The following is a 22437-nucleotide window of genomic DNA, read 5'->3' on the forward strand; positions in this document are numbered from 1 at the left end:
ATCAGTAGTGACAGAAAAATTAATTATAATGCATTTTTATACTTCTCTTCAAAAATCAGACACTTTTTTGTTACAGTCAAAGCACACCTCTACAGCATTAAAGAGACTTGTTTTACTAGTATAAAACTTTATACTTACTGTGAAAGTAATATTCTGGATAGTGTATGTTAACTTGTTTAGATCTTCAAAGCTAACAAATATGTTGTACTGAGTGTAGTTCAGGTAGCCAAGGTGAGCAACAATGATTTCACTGCATTTCTGTGAACACATACAGTAGAGAATAGTATGTTGAAGTCTTCAAATTATTCCAGAATATGCACTGTCAGTATAGGATGGAGAATTTGTTTCTAAATGGTTGAATATTGATGATATTTATTATATGTCTCACCAATCTCAATCAGTCCAATCAAGAGCTTCTTGAAAGATAAAAAGGCAAAACAGAAGAAACTGATAAAGTCAGTCACTGATAAAGTCAATGGTTGAACAATAAACAAGGCTAGCTTTTCACTTTAGCTGGTGAAAGCACCTGCTTGCAGCACCAGGATGGATATGAATAACTGTCAGTCAAACTCTAGGTCATCAGATTGTGAGATGGAGCTATCTTGTACTAACTCATTTTTAAAAGCTAACAGGAGGAAAGAGAAAACCCAAGCATATTGTTCTCTTGGCCTCTATTCAGTATTGCTAAACCTGTTTAAGTGACTGAACAGGACACACTGTTTTGCTGACAAAGAGCAATTCTAACAAGAAAGAAGGGTCTTTAATGGGTAATAGACACAAGTCAGAAGTAAGCAAAAAAACAATGGATAGGAAGATACTTGGTCAGCATTACTAACTATGTTGCCATTATAAATAAAACCATACTCTAGAGTCTTTCTGAGACATGTTTAACAGATACATTCTTCTTATTTGCAATGTAAAGCAACATGCACACAAACAGACTTAAAGAAAGTGCACTTCATCAAAGTTTTGTTTAAGCAAGTACATACTTGTGCACAACTGAGTAATCTTGTTCGATTGTGAACTTGATTATTAACATATGGTGTGCTTCCATCCTTCACCACTCCAAGTACTTTGACTGTCATAGTAACATTCTTTTTGAGGGATACTGTAAATAAAACAGAAAACATCAACCTATTGCTACCTTCAGAGATGAAATCCCAAATAGACTTTCAGATGCAGTTCAAAATGTGTGTTATCCAAATATTACTCAGAGTTATTCAGTTATATTTTACTGAAGTAGGGGTACAGTATTTTAACACTTACACAGTAAGTCTCAAGCCCTGTAGTGAATCTTGACAGATTAACAATTACTAATACAGTATTTCTCATATATATACAAGGAAGCTTTATTGAAAAATTAATATCATTACAGACTACACATCTAATTCCCCCAAAAATGAAGGAGGAAAGACACAGATTATCTGGATATTACTGTGTTCGCAGAAATAACAAACAATATTCCCCTATACTCGTTTCTTACAATTCAGTCAGTGCTGTCCATGTCTTTACTGAGGGAGGGGGGTGGAGGGGAAGAAAAAGCATCAGAGGAAAAATCTACCAACCATAGACAAAAAGCAACAGGCTCATCTGTGTGACAGATGAAATTGAAGATACAATAGACAGGTTGCTATAGCAAGTTTTCTATTCTCAAGTTTCCTGAGAATTATGTAAGATTCTCACCATCATGCTGATCCAACTCAACTACGCAGGTCAGCCACAGCTGCTGATTGTAAGTTGACAGCGGTGGCGAACTTAAATTAAATGGCTTCAGCTGTAAAAAAACCCGTAAGATTAGCACCAGCCATTACACTGTTACATGGTGTATCTGTAGTTACAATGATGAAAGGCATGTTAATTATGTCTGTGAAAATGTTTTTGGGAAAAGATTTAATATATGGTACTCTGTGGACAGTATGATAAGCAGTTCAAACAGAAGTCTTTCACAGGATTAGCTTAAACAGCCCACGTGTTTTGCACAGCACAGAAGCAAGGACAGGTATGACTACCTAAAGCCCATAAGAGCAGCAGCATTAAAGCAGATAAGTTCAGACATGACAAACAAAATCCTGAGACCTAGCCTGAACATAAGTAATAATTTTTAACACTTCACATCAAAAGTCAGGTTTGCGTTCCTTTATCTGCCACAGTTTTAAACCTGTTCTACTGTAATTATGAAAACATAACTATTTTCCACTAGGCTTTCTAAAAATCCCACATTCAGTTCAAAAGAATGGAAGATATCATTAACTGATAAAACCTACATGCAGGGAAGACTTCTCTTATTTGAAATCAAAATGTGCTTTAAAAAAAAGAAAATCCACCCATAATACAGTATCAGTACAAACAAATATAGGTGACTAATAGATGAAAAACAAAGAAATGTTCCAGTGTATTTTAAAAAAAATTTCCTTAAAAAAAAAACCAAAACAAAACCTTTTTAGCACTTTCACAAAAAATACTTCAGATATTACGTTGACAGTGAAGAGCTATCTAGAAAAAAATTGCAAGAACTAAGAACCAAAATATGAAAGTTTTAAGAATGTGAAGGTTCATGTTAGGAAGCCAGATCCCATGTCTTGGTCACGTGACAGTGAACAATTAACAAGAAACAGAAATATTTCTTCCCAGATGGTAGAAAGGAAGATCACAAGAGGGATATCATTAATTGCCACTGAGCGCATCATTTTTCAGTTTATGTTCTCAATTTCTATTTCTGAACCCCCTACAAGAATCTCCAACCTTAATTCACCAGGGGAAAACTCAAATGCTACTTTATCAGAAACTGCTGTGTGGAAACATCCTAGAATTCTCTACCTGGCCTGCTCACAACAGTAACAGACTAGAAATTGCTGCTGGGCCATTCATAAATAACACAATAGTAGGACAATATTGCATGTTCAGTTTCAAACTGGAAAGCATGCATAAGATGTTTTCCAGTAAAAGTTCAAATACTTAAAATAATTAGGGGGAAGAAAGGTAATGTTTAATATTACTAACATCAAATAAAGCCATTCATATAATCCAACTATACTTAACTCTTACCTTTAGGCTGTTATTTAAGTCTGTTCTTGCTACAGAAGTTTCAATTACATTAGGACCTGCACAATATATAAGAAGAAAAAAAGAAAACAATATTGAAGTATACATATTAGTGGTAACTAATGATGTAAATACAGGTTTTCAAAAGACTGTACAAAGTCCCTGCCTGCAAAGCAGGTAAATAGTATCCCACTTTTCAGACGTTTAAATTGAAGGGTAAATCACCTGGACATTTCAATATATAATTAATGAACTTGGTCTGAATGTTCCTTTAAGCAGTTCTGACATAGTATTTCTAGGTATGATTAAATAGGAAGTAAATTATAAATCAAGAATTCCATGTCAGAAGCCCTGAATGTGTACTCTACTACAACAAACCACATGGTATTTATATAAATATATCCCAAGCTTTTCATGGGAGTGCAGTCACGAAAGTACTCAGCTACAGAAAAAGCTGGCTAAGCACCAGTGGCGCTTTTGTTATAGAGACTCAAAGTTTAACAAGGGCTGCAGAAACCACCTGAAAAAACAGCATGTTTAATTGAACTATAAAGTTTGCATGGCCAAATTGTTACCATTACCTAGTTTAAATGGAGCACAGCACCCGTAACACATTGCACTCAAGGCTTGGGCACCAAAGCAAACACATCCCATTGTGTGCAAGAAGCCAATGCCTTTTTATGCATGTGTAATGTACTTGCCCATACAATCACAGTAACAGTACTTTCTGGATAAAGATGGATTTTCATTGCATTGGTCTGTTCAAGCCAAGATACCCACATTTTGTTTAGCAACAGTTCTCAATTTACTCAGACTGGACCCTTCCTTTTCTACAGAAATCTGGTGCTATGATACACGATGAATGTCATCACATAAGTAAAGATAACTGCATAGAAGTTGTATAAACAATTTCTCTCAAAGCAGACAATCCATTTAATAGAGTTGCACGTCCAGTTGTAGTGGGAGATGTTCAACTTGATACCAGACCTTTTATGCAACCATTCCTCCAGTCATTCTGGATATGGACATGCACACACTTAACATGTACTGATCCATCCACTCACATCCTACCTCTAGTTCTATATGCAATAAATGGGAAGCAATCAAATCATAATTTATGTTAGAAGAGACCTCCAGAGAATATCTAGTCCATTCTTGTTTAATTAGGTTGCTCAGGGCTATGTCCAAATAAGTCTTTAACATCTCTAAGGACAGAGACTCTCATAACCTCTCTGGGAAACCTGTTTCAGTATTTAATCACCCTTATGGTAAGAAAAAATTCCTAATATCTAACTGGAACTTTTTGTTCCCATCTTATGTCTGTTGCCTCTCCCCCTATCATCATGCACCTCTGAGAAAAGTCTAGGCCCATCTTCTGTGTATCCTCTGATAAAGCATTTGTAGAGAGTGCTACAATTTCCCCTTAGCCTTCCTAGGTATGGAAGAACACACGCTACCGGGAAGAAGAAGAATGCACACACGTTTGTACATACACAAAACACGAAAAGACTAAACCAGAAGAGTGAAAGGGAGGAGTAGAAACAGATCTGTGTCTATACACTGGGGTGTGAACAAACACAGAGGAGACGTAAAGCAGGTAGGAACAAAAGCAGGACATACATATTTGTATTTGGTCACCAGAGGCTTCCCAATCATAGTAAGATTTTGCTGTCCAAATGGTCTCTCCCTCTATATATTTGGTCTGGCAATTTAATGTAATTTATTAATCCTTACAATATGCTCTTTCAGCCATAAGCTCAGTATTAAAAAAATTATGCAAGAAAAGCAGTTTTTCACAAAGACCATGGACTTCAAAGTTACTACAGAGAAACAATGAAAAAGAAGGAAGTTTATAAATAAGCAACATAGGATCACTCTGTGCAAGAAGTATTTTAGGTTACCTGTCATGACAGCTCTAAACATGTAGTACTGCTTGGGCTCCTACAACCACTCTAATAACAGTACTAACCATCTTACAGACTTTAAATGGAAAAATTATGAATTTCACCCATCATAGTCAAAATTTCATATTAGGATTGCAGTTCAACATCACTAATAGCCACCCACTATAAAGTCAGTTCTGCATCACTGAATTTTTCAGTTCTCAAGTACACATAAACAGGGCAGATTTTTGAAAGGCATTTTTTGTTTTAAAAAGCATAACTCAATTTCAGTAAGCGTTCACGGACGATGTCATCATATGTCAGTAATCAGTTCTTGACAAAACTAAAAGAATTGGCCTTTTTTATAAGTTTTTTTTTTAATTGGAATATATTGGGACAGAGAAATCACAGTCACAATTTTTAAGAGCAGCAACCAAACAAATAATGAAGTTCTAGTGTCATTAACTGCTACTTCTGAAGCAAGCAATATATAAAAGCTTTTTTAAGCAACTGACCATAATGATGCTGTGGAGACTAATTTAAATTGTTATTGGGTTTTTTTCAGTCTTGCTCAGTTATCAGAATCACAGCTGAAAGCAAAGAACCACCCTGCACAGGTACAGAAAAATGAGTTCTGCACCTTGGATTTTCATTACACTTGTCTCACCCCAAAGATAACATGGACCCACTGGGACAAGGGAAAGAAAGTGAGTGCAACTTGGGAAAAAGATCAAACAAGTCTGCATCTGTCTTGGGTTACGAGAACTGAGGAGCAACTGCCACCATAGATTAAACTGCCACCATAGATTAAACTGTCTTGTTTTCTCAGATGAAAAGCAAGACTTCTGCTAGGCTTCCCAAACTGCAGGTAGAGATGTTGAGTATGGGTGGTGGCATATTCAGGCAGCATGGAAAATATGGATGTATCTCCCATGCTTTCATTTACTTAGTGGGTTTGGTGAGTTTTTCTCAGACTGCACCCTTTAATGACAGAGCATTCTACTGTTACTGCCCCTCCTTCTATTCACAGGAAGCAAGCAGCTGTCAACAAAAGTCACAAAAAATATCACAGTAAGCGTTCATCAGATCTCCTCCCAAGGTAAACACCATTCTTTTAAAAATAATTAAGTTATAATAATAAATGGTGTTCATGCTTTGTCAACAAAACTATCCAGCAAACCTATCTTACAAGGACAAGAATCCCACAGCCATGGCAGTTCCTGAAGGGGATCACAGGCAAGGCCTGGGACCCCAGCAGGGTACAGATGACCAAGTGTTGCTTACAGCAGCCAAGTCCCCTGGGCCAAAGGTAACCACATCACCAGATTGCTCTGCACACAGACACAATGCAACACACCAACACAGCTCTCTCTCAGGTTCTGATATCCATTAAGAATGAAATGCTCAGTTTTCTCTTCCAGGAGCACTGCTTTTTGCCTATCTTACGTAAAACAACTTTCACTTCTTGCAACCTGGCAGTATAAATATACAGCTACAAATATGGTTCAATTTTATAGCCAAATAGCCAAATTACAATAAATTAGGTAATTCCATTTTTTGCTCTTTATCATTCATATAAAATGCACTTTTGTAAATGTATTTCTACAGTATTTTAGTGGCCAAACAATGTTCTTCAGCATCCTTAGGCAAGTCGCAGGAATATCAGTGGTTAACCTTTATGAACTGAAAGTCTATTTGGACCTTAGGCTGCTACAATAAATCAAACTGCAGGAAAGAAGGTTTTATTTCACAGACAAATTTTATTATTTAATGCTATTATGAAAAATGTACTGCCTACAAGGCACAGATGGGCATAAAAAGCCTAGACAGCTGCCTCCAATTAATCCCCTCTTCTTTCCAAGGCAGGCAGGAGCAGATGACTCCCAGGCCCGAGCAGCCCTTCTCATTCTAAAGGAAATGAAGGACAGGGTAGAGGTAGAAACAATCCAACAAACAGGTCAAAAAGTGTCAGAGAGGGGCACAGGAGAACACACTGGACATGCTTGGTGACGTGGAAGTAAGCAGTAAAGTGGGGGAAGATGGTAACAACCTTAAGTAATTCTTATATACGGGATGGGTTGCTTAATGAGTACAAGTCCCTCCCTTCCCCTCTCCCTGTCTGTCACTTCTGTATTGACAAAGCTCTCCTGACAGCAGAGTACTAGTATATCAACACTGCTGTGACAGCACACTGACTTATTTTTCAAGTATGTTTTATACCTGGAAAAGCTCTCTGGCATAAAATAAAGAGGGCTCCCATGCTTTTCAACTCCCTAGTGACACTGCATCTTTGTGGATCAAATCTCTGATCTCCAGGATAAGTACTCAGACGCTAAGTGCTTAGCCTCTCAGATCACATCAGGACTCAAACAAAGGTCTTTGAAACCAGAGACCAAAGCTCGTATATGTTTGACAACTGAAGTTCATATTTTTATACTACTAAAATATTTATTATTTCTGTGGCATTTATTACCCACACATTTAGAAGACTTTACAAACAGTTAGCAGTTTCCTCACAGGAAATCAAGTATTAGCACCACCATTTTACAGACAGAAATACAAAGAAAAACAATTAATGTAGCAGTCTGCTGAAAAATTATGTTACTGGTTTTGAAAATTATGAAACTGATTTTGTTTTATTTTACTGACTCCTCCCTGCAAAGCACTTTTAAATACCAAGTCGTTGTAGGTAGTACTCCTATGAAAAAATGAAACGGAAGAAACACTTCCCCCTCCCTGTCAGGAGTAATGCTTCCTCAGACATCCCAGGGGCACTAAGCTCATTAGCATTTAAATACATGTGTAAATACCACCAGGTTTAGACAAAGCATACAAGAACTGTAATCTTCTAAAAAGACAACGTCCTTACCTGCTATTCCTATGAAGACTGTCAGACCAAAACAAACAAAGAATACTACAAAGACCAGAACAAAATGCCTTTTGGACAGTGTATATAATCGCATCGGTGCCAGCCTACAGGAAGCAAAAGAAAGCATAGAATTAGTTGTCAGTCACATTTCTAAAGGGGCAGAAAACAGACCCTATTCATTTTTCCACAAAGAAAATGAAACCGAATTCTGAGATAACATGTAACACTAAGAAAAAAATATTAACGCTGCTTCATAGAGCAAGGATAACTACAAGGCATTATTAGACATATGTACGTGCACACGTATCCGTGCTCCAAAACGTAAAAATTTTGCAGATTCTTCTTATGCTAGGGCTTTCTATTGTCCTAAGACTTCAGCAAGAGAAAGCATTTCTTAGAGGGATAAAAAGTTGCATTTTAGTTCATACGTTAATAATTTAAACATCCCAGACACCATGTCTCCTGTAATGACAGCTTAATCTAAAGGGACTGACATCACTAACAACTCAGTTATCTGCACGGGATCTTGATGAGTTTTATGCACTCTACATATATACATCATCCCTTCAGGATCATCTCCAACAAGGAGTAATGCAGAACTCCAGATCTGCTAGATGTGCATGCTCAGGCTTTGAATTCTCATCTGAACTCCACCAAAGCTTGGGAAACAGAAAACTGAACTTAAGTTTATTATTAGACACTTAAATACAAATACACATACAAGCAATGACATCTCTTCCACAACTATTTGGTGCTTATCATTAGGTTAAAGACAAAACAGAGAGGGGAAAAGTACTGAAAAGACCAATTGCATTCTCTCAGAAACGAGTAACTTCTAGTTCTGTTGGCAGGGAAATAAGATCAAATAATTAATCCTACATAACACATCTTCCTTTCTGTTAAATGCGTAATTTCTAAAAAACACAAATCCAGCATTTTCCAAAATAAAGCCAACATTTCGAGTTATGCCAGAACTGAGCCACCACAAAACTGATTTTCTAGTGTTGTTCCAGAAGGTTCGATCACAGAAAGCTGTACAGTTTATATGGAAAAGCTGCTAGGACTGGGAGGGTGATGGAATGGTGCTGGTGTTTTTCAATAAAGTTGTATGAGCATCATCCTGGAAAGAAATGAAACCATAAGACTTTAATGGTAGTGCTCCCTTTTGGCTTGGAATAAAACTTCTTTTCACCAGCTGAACAGTGCTCTTACTGGTTCATCACATTAATGAAGAATTGCAGAAAAGGAGCTGAAATCCCTTCCACAAGCCCAACCTGAACTCTGAGACCAGGTACCATGTGTCTGCATGCATAGCAGCCCTTATAAGCAAGGCAAACAAATCACCAATACAAGGATCTAATAATAACAACCTCTATTTTCTTTAAAAATCATTCTCTCCAAACAAAGCACTACAAAAAAATTACATTATTCCTTTCTTGTAAAGTTTGAGAGATCCAAACCTTAATTTAACTCACAAAGGAGGTGAGGAAAGGAGGAAAACCCTACAGAAATAATGAGAACTACAAGTAAGTAACTGTAAATGTTACAAGTCCTGCACAAACGGGCAGTGCAGGACTCCAGGCACAGCACCTGCAAACACAGAGTAACTTGCCTTGCCACGTGCCCTTATGCGCGGCAGAAACTCTCCATTAGTCTAGAATTCAGAATAGCTGATTGTACAGACAAAAAAGGCAAATCGTACATGAAATTATCACAGACATAAATAAGATCAGATCTCTGTCAGAGATCATCACACAGAAGTCTCACACATGAATATGATTATAAGCTGACATTTAATAGAAGCAATTAATAGGAGCATTTCAAACCAGAACTTGTCTGCACAACTTTTGCAGGGATATAACTACAGTATGTTTCTTAAATCAGTTTCTTAAAACTTCAGCCTTTATGTACTTAAACCACGTTAAAGCTATTACATCTGTACTAGTACTTAAATAACTAACTAACCAAGGTGCATCTTTCTACCAGTTTCACGTGCTTCTTCAGTTCCACAAATGACCTGGTATTCCCTATCTAACTAAGTATATCAAGTATGAGATACTATCTTGAGATGCTAAAGTAGTAATCTTAACAGGAAAATCCTTGATGTATAAAAATTGTGCCTAAAATGCTGATGTGCCTAAATTAACTATAAGGGTTCATCTGGATACCAAGTATTTCATGGCAGAGTACATAGTGAGGATGTCTCAATACACAGAAATCGGGTCTGGATGGGAAAGTCCATGGATCGAGAATAGCTGACAACTGGATGAGTATTGTGTGTTTGCAGGGAAGTTCAACATATGCTTGTGCAGTTCTGAACAGCTTACATCTGGGCATCCACTTAACAGCTACAGCTTGATGCAGGATACTTCTGACATGCTGTACGTGTTCTCAGTTCTTTTCATAAGCTTCCTAATTTCCAAGTTTTTGCAGACACTTCAAAATGCATAACGTGAACATGAAAAGCAGCTCCCTTTCCATAGTCCTCCCTCTCCAGGAAGGTCACCAGAGTTCCCCCCCCGCCAGCCACAGGATTACAACTACTGGCAATTATCACCCTCATTTGCTCATATACCAGAGCACAGATGGGCTCGCGAGCTTTTGAAGAAACATGTTCCAGGCATTCTTTATTCCAGCTCCTCTCCAGCTGGTGCAACACCTAGTAGTCAAAATGGGAAGGTGTGCACCTACCTAAGTGATGACGGTACCTAACAAAGACCAGAGACGAGGGAGAGTAGGGACATGCTTTGTGTTTTCCTTTCTTTCATACTGGTACTCCTCAAGTCTCATCTAAGCCACTGACTGAATGTGCTGCTTTACAGGTCAATAAGGCAACATGGATACTTATTATTAAGAGGAAGTGTAAGAACTCAGCCAAATCTTAACTACATTTCTCGTGAGTGCAAACAACAATTTACAGCATTCCTATCAGGTGATGTATGTTTCACTGCCCCTCGCTGCAATAACAGAACTTCCTTGTGTGGTTTTGAGTGCCTCATTTCACCTATCACCAGTTGACACACAAAGCAGATTAAACGGTCTTCCCATATGTTCATTGCTAAACATCTGCCTTTTGGAAAGATATTACATAAAGTTTCTGAATACACAGAAGTGCAAGTTGATGATCCTCCACCAACAGCTTCTTTCTGACATCTGATAGGCCCAATAAAGAATACAATGTTTGAAACACACTCATGGGAAAATCAGAAAAGGTTCCTTACTCTGGAAGCATCTGTTCAAATGAGTAAAGAACTGTGCTTTGCTTTACCAGCAGAAGATGCTCCCTAGCCATGGCAGTCAAAAGCTCAGGACTAGCCATCCAAGTGTCTGCAGATCTTTCAGGCAGCTTTTACTGCCTACATTGAGCTTTATCTTAACTCAAGGGTACTTTATAATTAAATTATGTCTGAAATTAACTGCGAAGGAGCAGAAAGCACTGAGATACAAACAGAGAAATATTACTTAGACACCTCAAATAGTAGTAAAAAACTAAACTGCATTAATGCAATCCGTGGTAAGAGTGAACTTTGGAAACACACACTCCTAACATCTGCAGTCTTTCAGTACCCATTTATATGTGAGATGTAAAGGTGGGTTAAATCTTGTTCTTTGAGTAAAGTTTTGGCTCAAAGTTTTGGCAAAATGTTTCTCAGGCTATTCCTCATCTTCACCTCTCATGCCTGCACAAAAAAGTCTTTGGTAAAGGCCATTTTGAAAAACGGAGCCTGTTATACAATAGTTTTCACTTCAGACTCTCACTTTACAGAAGGGAAGGCTGTGGCAAAACTGAGATTAAGCAGTACGTAGGTACAGAGTTGATATTAAAATCAGAAATAACTTGCTTTTATGCACAGCAGTTTTTCTGACATATTAGCCTCAACATCTCTGCCTCCAACTGCTCTTTTCTATTTTAGGCTTACTTCCAAATAAAACCATCAAAACCACTTTGATTTAAATGATTATATATGCTACCTACATTCACAGTACTGGGTCTATCCATACACCCTGCACTTCCTCATGGTTTAAAGACATTGCTCGCTTCGGTGTCCCTCAGAAGACCTTGAATTTCTTCTTGCAGATGTATTCCACAACGTTTAATAGCTAATGAGGCAGCACAGGACTACATAAAAAGAGGCATAAAATTAACATTAACAGTATTATACAGAACTGCTATATGACAACTCACAGCTAACCATGGCTATGTTAAAAATATTTGTGCACTGGGTGGGTTTGGGTGTGTGGGGGGTTTTTGCTGGTTTTTTTTTTTTTCTAGTTCTTGTTTGCTGTATTCATTTAAGTCTGAATAATTAGTTACGGCTATGGCTCTGTTCGTGCAAAGAGTTATCCAGGAAAACAAGTTTTCCTTTTTCTTTTAACAGACAATCTGAGAGTGGAGATACCAGGGGTGGGGGTTGTTGTTCTCCACAGAAAAGAAAAAATCAGAACGTTCTTCTAAAGAGGTGGGTAGTCACTGAGTGGCGAACCACAGCCTCGGAAACATAAATTTAACCCTCGGCGTGCTGATTTCCTTAACGAGAGTTAACGTGTATAACCTGAATTCGATTCAGATTGCCCAAAGAGGTTGTGGAGTCTCCCTCACTGGAGATACTCAAGAACCGCCTGGACATAATCCTGTGCCATGTGGGATGACCCTGCTTGAGCAGGGAGGTTGGACCAGGTGTGGTCCCTTCCAACCTGACCCGTTCTGTGATTCTGTGAATGACAACATTCCGGTCTTTACAGGGGGAAGAGCCTAAACTACCGCACCTGGCCGGAGCAAGGATTTTCTTTTCTTCTCCCCATTCCGAATCCGGATCCGGACCGAAACAACCGGGCGCCCCCTCAGGCTCGAGCCCCCCCGCCCCCCTCCCATCCCGATCCCGCGCGCGCTGCTCCTCCCCGCCCGCCACTCACGGCTCCATCCCGGCCCGCGCGCGCGCTGCCGGCACCTCCTCCCGGCGCCGCCGCTGCCGTGGCACCACCGCCGGCGGCGCCTCGCGCCCGCTTCCGCGTGCGTCACTGCCCGCCCGCCGCGACCTCGACACGTCACGGCCCCGCCAAGCCCCGGGCCGGGGCCCAAGGGCGGTGCTGCCGCCGGCAGTGGGGGAAGGGGGGGGCGCTACGGCGAGCCCGAAGGGACATCTGCCCGCGCCCTGCCGGGGCCGCGGGAGGGAGGGAAGGAAGGAAGGAAGGAGGAGAGGAGCTAGCTTTGGTGAGCCGTCCTGGAGCGCAGTCAGGCGGCTGGTCCTGCCCTGCCGAGCGGGTTCAAAATCACAGTATCACAGAATCAGTTAGGTTGGAAAAGACCTGAGATCATCGAGTCCAACCTATGACACAACACCACCGTGTCAACTAGTGCCACGTCCGGCTAAACACGTCCAGGGACGGTGACTCCACCACCTCCTTGGGCAGTCCATTCCCATGTATGATCACCCTTTCTATGAAGAAATTCCTCCTAATATCCAACCTAAACCTTCCCTGGCACAGCTTACTACTATGTCACTATATCCTCTGGTCTTATCGCGAAGAGACCGACCCCCCCCGGCTACAACCTCCTTTCTGGTAGTTGTAGAGAGTCAGGAGGTCTCCCGTGAGCTCCTTTTCTCCAGGCTGCTTATTCACACCTGTATATATATATATATAGGACTTGTGCTCCATTCCCTTCACCAGCTCCGTTGTCCATCTCTGGACACACTCCAGCACCTCAATGTCCTTCCTGAAGTAAGAGGCCCAAAACTGAACACAGGATTTGAGGTGTGGCATCACCAGTGCCAAGTACAGAGGGACAATCACTGCCCTGGTCCTGCTGGGCCACACTATTTCTGACACAAGCCAGGATGCCATTGGCCTTCTTGGCCACCTGGGATACACACAGTGCTGGCTCATGTTCAGCCAGCTGTCGACCACCACCTCCAGATCCTTTTCCACGTGGCCACTTTCCAACCACTCTGCCCCCAGCCTGTAGCGCTGCATGGGGTTGTTGTGGCCAAAGTGCAGGACCCGGCACTTGGCCTTGTTGAACCTCATACCATCGGTTATGAGGTCAAATGTGTCATTGCAGCAGGGTAGCAGTAATATTTTCCACATTTCCAGTGCCCTTTTCAAGCTTGAATTGAATCCAGTTTTAACCTATCCATTTTAGGTGAAAAGATCAATGTGATGTATCCATGCTGTACACATGCATGTTTAGTGCCTGTTAGAGACAGCCATCCGGTTTGCAAATGATTTTGTTTACTAGCTCTTTCAGTGGAATTAAAATGCTGTTGCTGCAGTCACCTGCATGTAGCTTTGTTGTATTCAAGGGATGTGATTGATGTATCATGTTTGCAGAGAATTCGGTCAGCCTGCAAGCACCAGAAATTAAATCCTAGGAGTAAGCGACTGCTTTAAACACACTGCTTAATAAAAATCTCTACACAACACCTCAAACTACTTTGTTCCTGCACAAATGCTAGGATAAAGTCGGATTTTTGTTCTGATATTCTGTTAAATGTTCTAAGACTGGGCAACAATGATTGTCAACTGATTCACTGGGTAGCAATGGAGAAGAGTAGGCAGTTTTAGGGATTTAACCAAGCTATATTTTGTACTCATTTTTGATAGCTCTAATATTTGCTCATAGAAAGCCAGCACTGCAGTTACTTAAATGTGGGCAAACCTGGTGTGTAGTCTAGAATTAAATTCAGAGTAACTGCCTGGCTTTGGTGTTTGTCATGTACATAAGGGAGAGCCCCCTTAGGATGACCCCAGAAATGTTTAGATAGATCAGTCAATATATAATTTTATAATTATCTCTTCAACAATGAAATACTTCTATTAAAAGCTTACTTAGATGGTAAGATGGGGGACCCCTGGTGGTCTAGTGGTTAGGATGCAGCACTCTCACCACTGCAGCCCGGGTTCGATTCCCAGTCAGGGAAACTCCCTCAGGCAGATGGAGCTCGTCAGCCCTGTAAGGCCATCCATCTAAGAGAAGGTCACTCTAAAACAAACCTTAGGATTAAAGGGTGGGCTCAGTTCAGCGCACACTGTGTCTCACCTAAAAAAAAAAAATCCATTGCGCAGGCTTGAAGGGTAAAGACCTTTCCCAAATTTTCGTTCGCGACGACTGGCCATACTCTATTATTATAGATGGTAAGATGGTTTTATTTCATTTACTTTTCAAAAGTACTTAACTTTAATAATATTAATTTCATTCCATTGCCTTATGGACAATTATGTCCATTACTGATGACCTGTGGGACCCAGTATGTCTGCTGTGTAACACCACTGAACCTAAAAGAAACATGCTGGAAATTAATTCAGTTGTTGATACTGGATTTATCCCATCACTTAGATCTGTGGTTTATGGCACTGATGATTATTTAGTAATCTCATAAAAAGGCTGTCTTGAAAATATATAATACCAATTCATGAAGAAAAGGTGTTCATACATTTTAAATCAACAAGAATTTAAACTGTAGGGCACCTCTCTTGCCGGGTCTCTTGTAGGGGCTGCCGCAAGAGAGGAGCCCCGAAGAAAAGATACAAGGACTCCCTGAAACAACATCTCAGCCTTGGCCATATTGATCACCATAACTGGTCTGCTCTGGCCTCAAATCGGGAGGCCTGGAGACACACCATCTATAATGCTGCTGCTTCCTTTGAGAACACTCGCAGGATCACTCTTGAGGAAAAAAGGCAACGCAGAAAGAACTGTATATTGCAGAATACACCATCTAAGGAGTCTTTCTGCTGTGCCTTTTGCAATCGGATATGTCTGTCATGTACTGGCCTCATAAGCCACCAACGTGCCTGTAACAAATGTGGATAGAGCCTTCCCAAATCTTCGTTCGCGAAGCCTAGCCATGAAACTGTAGGGAAGAAAATAAAGCTTCAGGTAATCAGGACAACTTAACAAGCAGTATATACTCAGAACCAGTTAGCACTGCTACGCCACACTTTGAAGTCATTAGGTCACAGGGGACTATGACATGCACCGTGTAGCTTTCAGCACACTTCGGGCTTCTCCAACAAGTTCTCCCCGGCCAGAAAATGATGGAATGGTTCCTACAGCGTCTGTGACCATTTCCAGTGTTCTGGGAAGCGCAGTTGCAGAGTTATGACTCTCTGAAGTTACGCTGCCATTTACGTGCACACAACTGAGCTGTTTGGATGACTGCTCCAAACCCTCTGGCACTCAGGTGTCTTCACAGATGTGAATTTATTCTCCTCAATACAAAAATACATTCTTCTTGTTGAACTGGCAGAAAACTTGAAGCACAGAGAGACTGAGCCTTGCCAAAAGTCACTTGGAGAACAGTGTGAGTGGCATAGCTTGTCATCCAGTTCACTTCAATTAGCCACGGAACCACATTTCTCTTTGCCATCTACTAGCTTTCAAAGGCTTGTGAATACACTGTAAACATGTACGTTGCACACTATTTTTTTGGTGAAAATTGTATCACTGAGTTTACAATCTATACACTTGAAAGGAAGGCACGGCAAAACACTCTCTCCCCACAGAAGCAGTCAGAGTCTCACTCTACTTTGTTTCTTGCAAGAAGGTGCCACTCAGTGCCTTGTCTGACCTGCTCTGGAATGAAATAGTGCAAGAAGCTACTGTCTGCCTCATCTGTTGTAGGAACTGGGCAGTGTATGATGAATGAGGCTAGCAAGAGGAGGTTGGCTGATCTATGAATAAGCAGGCTCAGTGCTAGCTCAGCAGGGATGCTGCTTACACTTAACCACCTTAACACTAACGCTATACTTTCTTGACCAGTTTATGCTTTCATGACTCACATGTACAGCTCCAGGTGACAAAAGGTGAAATCCAGCTTCGCTGGAGCTGGAGCTCTTTGATTTTTGCCAGCACAAATGTTAGTGCAGTAGAGTGGTGAATCAAATAATGGAAATTATCTGAGCTCAAAGTCACTCAGGAATCAGTTGCTCAGTCACTGTGCAAATACAGGACTAATTGTGGGCAGATGAGGAAGAGAGCAGAAATGTGTGACCAGGGAAATGAGAGCTAGGATGGCTTCTTCCAGCCACAGAGCCAGTTTGTGGGATCTTAAAGCAATCATGAAGCTACAGTGTTAGTTTCCTCCTTCTCTTTCAAGCCTTCTGGCCACAGCTCTGTAGTTCACATGAGGGTCATTCAGGTTCTTCCCCCAGTTGCCAGGACCCAGCAGGGAGCCTTGGAAGAACAAGAGAGGGGTACTAGCTATGGTTCGAAGCAGCCACTGAAGATCATGCCTGGGTCTAGGCTGGAATTTGACTACAGTTCTCCAGCAAGGTCTTGTTGACCCCATGGCTTCTCACAGACTTGCACTTTGAGCACTTGGGAAAGAAATTAAGAATGTGGGAAGAAGTGTATACTTATCACAACAGCCCTCTCTGGCAACTTCAAGTTTCTTCTCTGAAGCACACAGGTACTGGTTTCTCTAGGGAAAAATTAATGGTTTCTCTTCATTGCCGAGCCAAATGGACTGTTCTCTGGTCTTTTTGCCAAAGGAGCAGAACCACAGAGAATGAAATTTTCCCACATATTTTGAAGATTGTCTATGTTTTAATGAACTGGAAACACTAATAGGAGATGCTGAGGAATTAAGAGTATCAGTATCATCTATAATTTCCTCTTCTGTTACCTGTATAGCAACATCAATAATTACTTAAAGCTGCAAGTCAAATAATATGTTTCATGATGTCCTATATATAGTCTTTTCTTTTTGATGTACAAAATGCCATATTATTGCGTGATAGGAATTTAAAATGTATCCCTTATTTAAAGCAGGGCAGATGGTAGGTCTTTATCTCAAACACTGAGTGTTATTACTAAATTCAGAATCAACACTATGCTTCCCTGTGTAAGCTGATTGGCCAGGGGGACATGTTCATTAACCTAGAAATTGATTTTTCAGGAATACCATGTCATTATTTGTAGTTATGCAACTCTGATGTCAGACCACAATTTGGCCACCCTCCTGCTCTCTCCTCTCTATCAGGTAGGCACTTCAATTGCTTCCCTTCCTATCAAAATGGTTCCAGCAAGTTGAACTCTTTGACAATAGATAGCAGATAGAATTATGAAATTCCCATTGAAAAATAACTGCCAGCTGATTGGCCTGGTGTCTTCTGGTAAGCTTTGGTATCTCACTGCTAACATGTCAAACAGATAAAAATGTGTTTTGGTAACATTGGTACTAAGCTCTTTTCTTACCAATACTCTACTTAAAACAGTCTACTGCAGTGGGGGAGCTGTCATCTGCCAGCCCTCCGTCAGCTCTCCCTGCCCTGCCATCTCAGCCAGGAGGCATGCTAAGGGAGGAAGAAATATGTTGGAGTGGGAGGGAGAGACACCAGACAAATGAACAAACTGTTCATTCCAGTGGCTTGTTTGGAGCAGTTTCTCAGTGGCGTAAATTAGAAAAACCCTGAAGTTGCTGCAATAAATCTGATGTGCTTTATGGCAGTCCCCATGACTGACAGAAGAGTGTAACACTTCTGCCTTCTTGGAGTTTATCTACATCCCATGGTGTAATACAGGCTAGTCTTCAGTGCACTTGAGTCCAGACCAACCCTGTATTTGCGTTACCAATGAGGTTATTTAATATCACACCCATTAGTCTGTAAGTATACAGTCTCTTTGACAAGCACAACATGCAGTACCATGTCTGCTGAAGGGAACTATTAACCTAGACAGATGGCATTCATCAGTGTGCTGAGCCATGGCTAGCCCTGCTTTCTCCATCTCTCCCAGATGACTGAGTAAACTAGCACTTGCTCGTGGGGAAATACACCAGGAGGCACAAGGTAAAGAATATTTTGGGCTGTTGGGAAGAACAAACTCACTGACATAGACAACCTTTCCTCTCTATAGTATGAATAAGACTCCTGGGGCTCTGCTGAGTGAGGTTGATGTAGCTTGGGATGGCTGAGGACTCTGCCAAACTTCGCTTTCCCCTGTGCCCAATGAACAGGCTGCTCACAGACAGCTGCTGAGCCACATGTTCAAGAACACTGTGCTCTAAAGGAAAACATCACCAAAAGATGTCACTAAACTGGGACAGCCTCAGAGCTGAATCAGAAATGACTCAGCCATCCATGCAGCAAGAGGACAGTTACTTGGGATAAGAGCTTCATCAGCTGTTTCTGAGCTAGATCATCCCCTTGTACTGAGTCCCCTGTCACTGAGAATGAGCGTGAACAGCACAGCATACAACAAGCACTCCTGAGTCAAGAGTCACAAAGGGGACTGACTGCTTGGTGCTTTTCCATTTCTGTATCAGTTCTGCTCCAAAGCTTTCCAGTTTGAGTTTTCCAGTTGGCATTCAGAGAAGGCTGTCCTCATAGAAATCAAGAATAAGATTGCAGCAGCCAATTTTTTTTTTCTAGGAAATACTGATTACAAGTACCTCATGGCCCCCAACCCCTTTCCCTACAGCTTAACAGAGTAGATCGCTCCATTTCTGAAGAGGCAGTGGAAACCACTAATTGATAGCTCAATAGCTTTGTTCCACCAGCCAGAGAGAAGAGTTAAGGAGACAGTGGTTGAGAGGCTGACATCTGTAAATACTGTGCGTGAAAGGGAAAAATCACATGCTTTTATATAGTTTTACCATCTTTTCATTTTATTGCTCTGGTTTAAGGTATTATTTTCTTTTAGTAACCTGATTATTTTAGAGAACTTCCTTGGCTTGAAGTAAAGAAAAGCCACACAGAATTTCCTTGGTCAAATTTCCAAAATTCCCTCTGCTGTCAGAGCAGTAAGTCTCCACATTACATCTCAGTACTCATTTATAACCTGATCAAACATACTGAGTAAAATAAAGAGGGAGAAGAGGATCAAGTATCTAATTCTCCTTCCTATAAGTGAGAGTTGGCTGTAAGAAGAATGCATGGTTGCATCAAGAAACCTTCCTCCTTGCCAGGAATCTGAAAAGCAGGTGCTGTGGTTACATCCATTCATAATACTGAAGGGAGACACTCAACAGAACAGGAGGTATGCAGTGGCAGTAACAGAAACTTATTTTATGCCAGTCACTTAGGTTAAGATCTTGAGAATGCAAAGAAATACTAGCATGACTTTTAAGTCAGGAAATGTTTCCTTGCAAAGAGTCCATTTCACTCTAGGTGACCTGCAGCTGATACCTCTTGAGGATATTGTCCCTGGAGAAATGGCAATCTAGCACTAACTGTACAAGCTCATTTGATTTGGTGAGGTAACATCTTTTCAATACAGAAAGTCCCTCTATACACCCTAAAGTCATAAAAATGTTTCAAGAACAAAATGTTGGAGAGCTTAAGTTTTGTCTGGAAATAAAGCTGAACCAGATGCCTCTCTCGGGACCTTTTAGTTGTTAATTCAACAGGCTTATGTCTTCTTTCTTCATTCTAGTGCCAGTATTCACTATTGCGCTGCCAGATGCACACAGGTACATTTCCATCACTCCTTATCAGCTCCCATGGCTTCTTACACCATACTCAGGTACAAGAAGCTGCTGTTTTGCCAGGAAGGACCATGGTTTTGTTAAACTCTGCCAAGCTGTCAGGCGGTGTTTCCAAAGTCTATGACTCTCTGTGGTCTTTGCTGTTGTGAACAATGAGACAAATTCAATCTAATGGACCACCTACCACTTCACTGGGAAAAACAGACACAGCATACTGAAGTAAAATGATTTAAACAGAACAGCTAGGGCACTGTGCACGAACAGACTGCCCAGATGCATAGAAAAATAGAGCTGGAAGAGACCTCACAAGGAACCTCATCTTTCCTTTTGCCTCGGGAGAGCATCTGCCAGATGTAAGACTTTCTTGGCATGCATTTTTCAAAAGTTTTAAAAGGTCTCAGTGATGGAGATGCTACAGTCTCCCTGGATAACCCTTTCTATAGTCTTTTACCATCCTTCCCTTTCAGAAATTTTTTCTTAATATCTAATATGAACTTTTATTTCTTCAATTAATATTACTCTGTAATGTTTTGTCCAAGGTGAAATGAAGTTTCTCTTTACAGAAATTCCTCTTCCTCCAACTTCAGTGTTTGTGCTTTTGGGGGACTAACCCCAAATTTTCCTCACAGCTATGTTTTCTACGCTTTTGATTATCCATTTCTCTGTCCTTATCCTCTCTTCCACTGGCAGACCCTTGAAGTGTGATGCCTAGAACTGGATATAGCTCCAACTAATGTCTGGAATGGTGACTAAAGTAGATGGTTTAATTCTCACATCTTATGAACTGTGCTTCTGCTGTACACCCCAAATTATTACCTTTTTCACATGTATAAGATAATGTCATTGTTGAAAGAGTTTATTTTATAAAATATTATAATTTCCATACTTTTTTTTTACAAAAGTGTTATATAACTGTTCATTCCCCAACCTGTATTTTTGTGGCTGAAGAGCATTCATTCTCTGCGTAGTTCCTGGCATCTGTTTCTCCTGAATTTCATTGTACTTTTTCAGAACCTTTCACCAATTCAAAAATTCTTTTCATTTATAACCCAGGCCTCCAACACCTTTGGAGTCCTTCCTATTCTTTTGTAATCTCAAACCATCGATATTCTCCAGCCATCACTGGTCAGTCATGGAAACAGCAGAGAGGGCAAGGCACAGAAAAACGTGGGTGTAGCCCATGCAGTACATCTGTTCCTTCTAATCTCAACCTTTGCCAACTAGTCTGATTTCCTAACCTATTCCTATCCTATTCCAGTATTGTTTCACGGCTGCTCAACAGAGCAGAATCACATTCCCCTGTAGAACAAATCCCCCTCGTTTGCTACGATAGTGGTAAAGGCGTAGCATAGAGGAATGCAGATGGAAATTGCCTGTGTAAGGTGAGGGTAGGAAGAGAGGCGTCGGGCTTTCTGCCAGGGAGGCACTGCCAGACCACATCCCCCGGGCAGAGCAGGCCTGAAGCAGCCCCGGGACCGGGCGGCCGCTCCCGGGCGCTCAGCCGGGGGCTCCTCGCGTGATGCCCGGCACCCAAACCCCGCCCGCCTCCCGAGACGGCCCCTGCTCCCCTCCGGAGTCCCGGCCGGAGCCGCGCCCGGTAGTACCGGTAGTATCGGTCATCCTTGTAGGGGGTGAGGTCCTCCTGGATCTCCCGGTAGGTCTCCCGCACCCGCCTGCAGAAGCGCTTAACCTCGCCGCACAGCGGGCTCCCGAAGGCGGCGAAATCCGCCTCCATGCCGCCGCCTCAGGGCCCGCGCTCCGCCATGGAGCCCCGCCGGAGCCCGCCCGGCGCTGCGCGGCCGCGGGGCGGGGGCAGCGCAGGAGCCGCAGCGGCAGCGGCCGGGGCGGATGAGGGGGCGGGAGATGCAGGGACGGGAGATGCAGGAACGGGGGATATAGGGGCGGGGGATACGGGGGGGCGGGGGGGGATGCAGGGGCGGCGGCAGCGAGGGCGGCGGATGCGGGCCGGGCCCTCAGCTCACGGCCCGCGCCCGCGGGGGCGGTGGGAGCCGCTTCAGCACCACGGAGAGGGGCGGCCGGTGACGGGAAGTGAGCAGAGAGCTCCCATTACCTCTGCTGAAAACATCGCTCTCTCTTTTTTTTTTTTAATAAAACTGTTTTGTTCTTAAAAGCATGCCAGCTCCATGTAAAATAAATGTCCTGATTTTTATGGTTTCTCTTCCCCAACCTAGGAGATACGTAAAAGAAATTCTAC

The 22437-nt window shown here is 41.7% G+C and overlaps 1 protein-coding gene across 3 annotated transcripts in view; it reads right to left on the bottom strand.

Annotated features, from left to right (window-relative positions):
- The window catches only part of TMEM181 (transmembrane protein 181), a 36083-nt gene extending 14049 nt beyond the window's left edge, over window positions 1-22034 (bottom strand). The window contains exons 1-6 of one of the 3 annotated variants that reach the window (XM_027751495.2): window positions 21827-22034; window positions 7795-7898; window positions 3046-3101; window positions 1684-1774; window positions 990-1108; window positions 139-258 (exon numbers count right to left, since the gene is read on the bottom strand). In XM_027751495.2, the coding sequence (XP_027607296.1) occupies window positions 139-258; window positions 990-1108; window positions 1684-1774; window positions 3046-3101; window positions 7795-7898; window positions 21827-21957 (621 nt within the window). In that variant the 5' untranslated portion in view covers window positions 21958-22034. Of the gene's footprint in view, window positions 1-138; window positions 259-989; window positions 1109-1683; window positions 1775-3045; window positions 3102-7794; window positions 7899-11770; window positions 11915-12708; window positions 12798-21826 lie in introns of those variants that run through there. The other 2 variants (XM_027751496.2, XM_039387418.1) reach the window with 2 other exon arrangements.
- Window positions 22035-22437: the final 403 nt, after the last annotated feature.

Source organism: Pipra filicauda, unplaced genomic scaffold (assembly GCF_003945595.2).
Source record: "Pipra filicauda isolate LSUMZ 115617 unplaced genomic scaffold, ASM394559v2 scaffold55_size4083901_pilon, whole genome shotgun sequence".
Lineage (NCBI taxonomy): Eukaryota > Metazoa > Chordata > Aves > Passeriformes > Pipridae > Pipra > Pipra filicauda.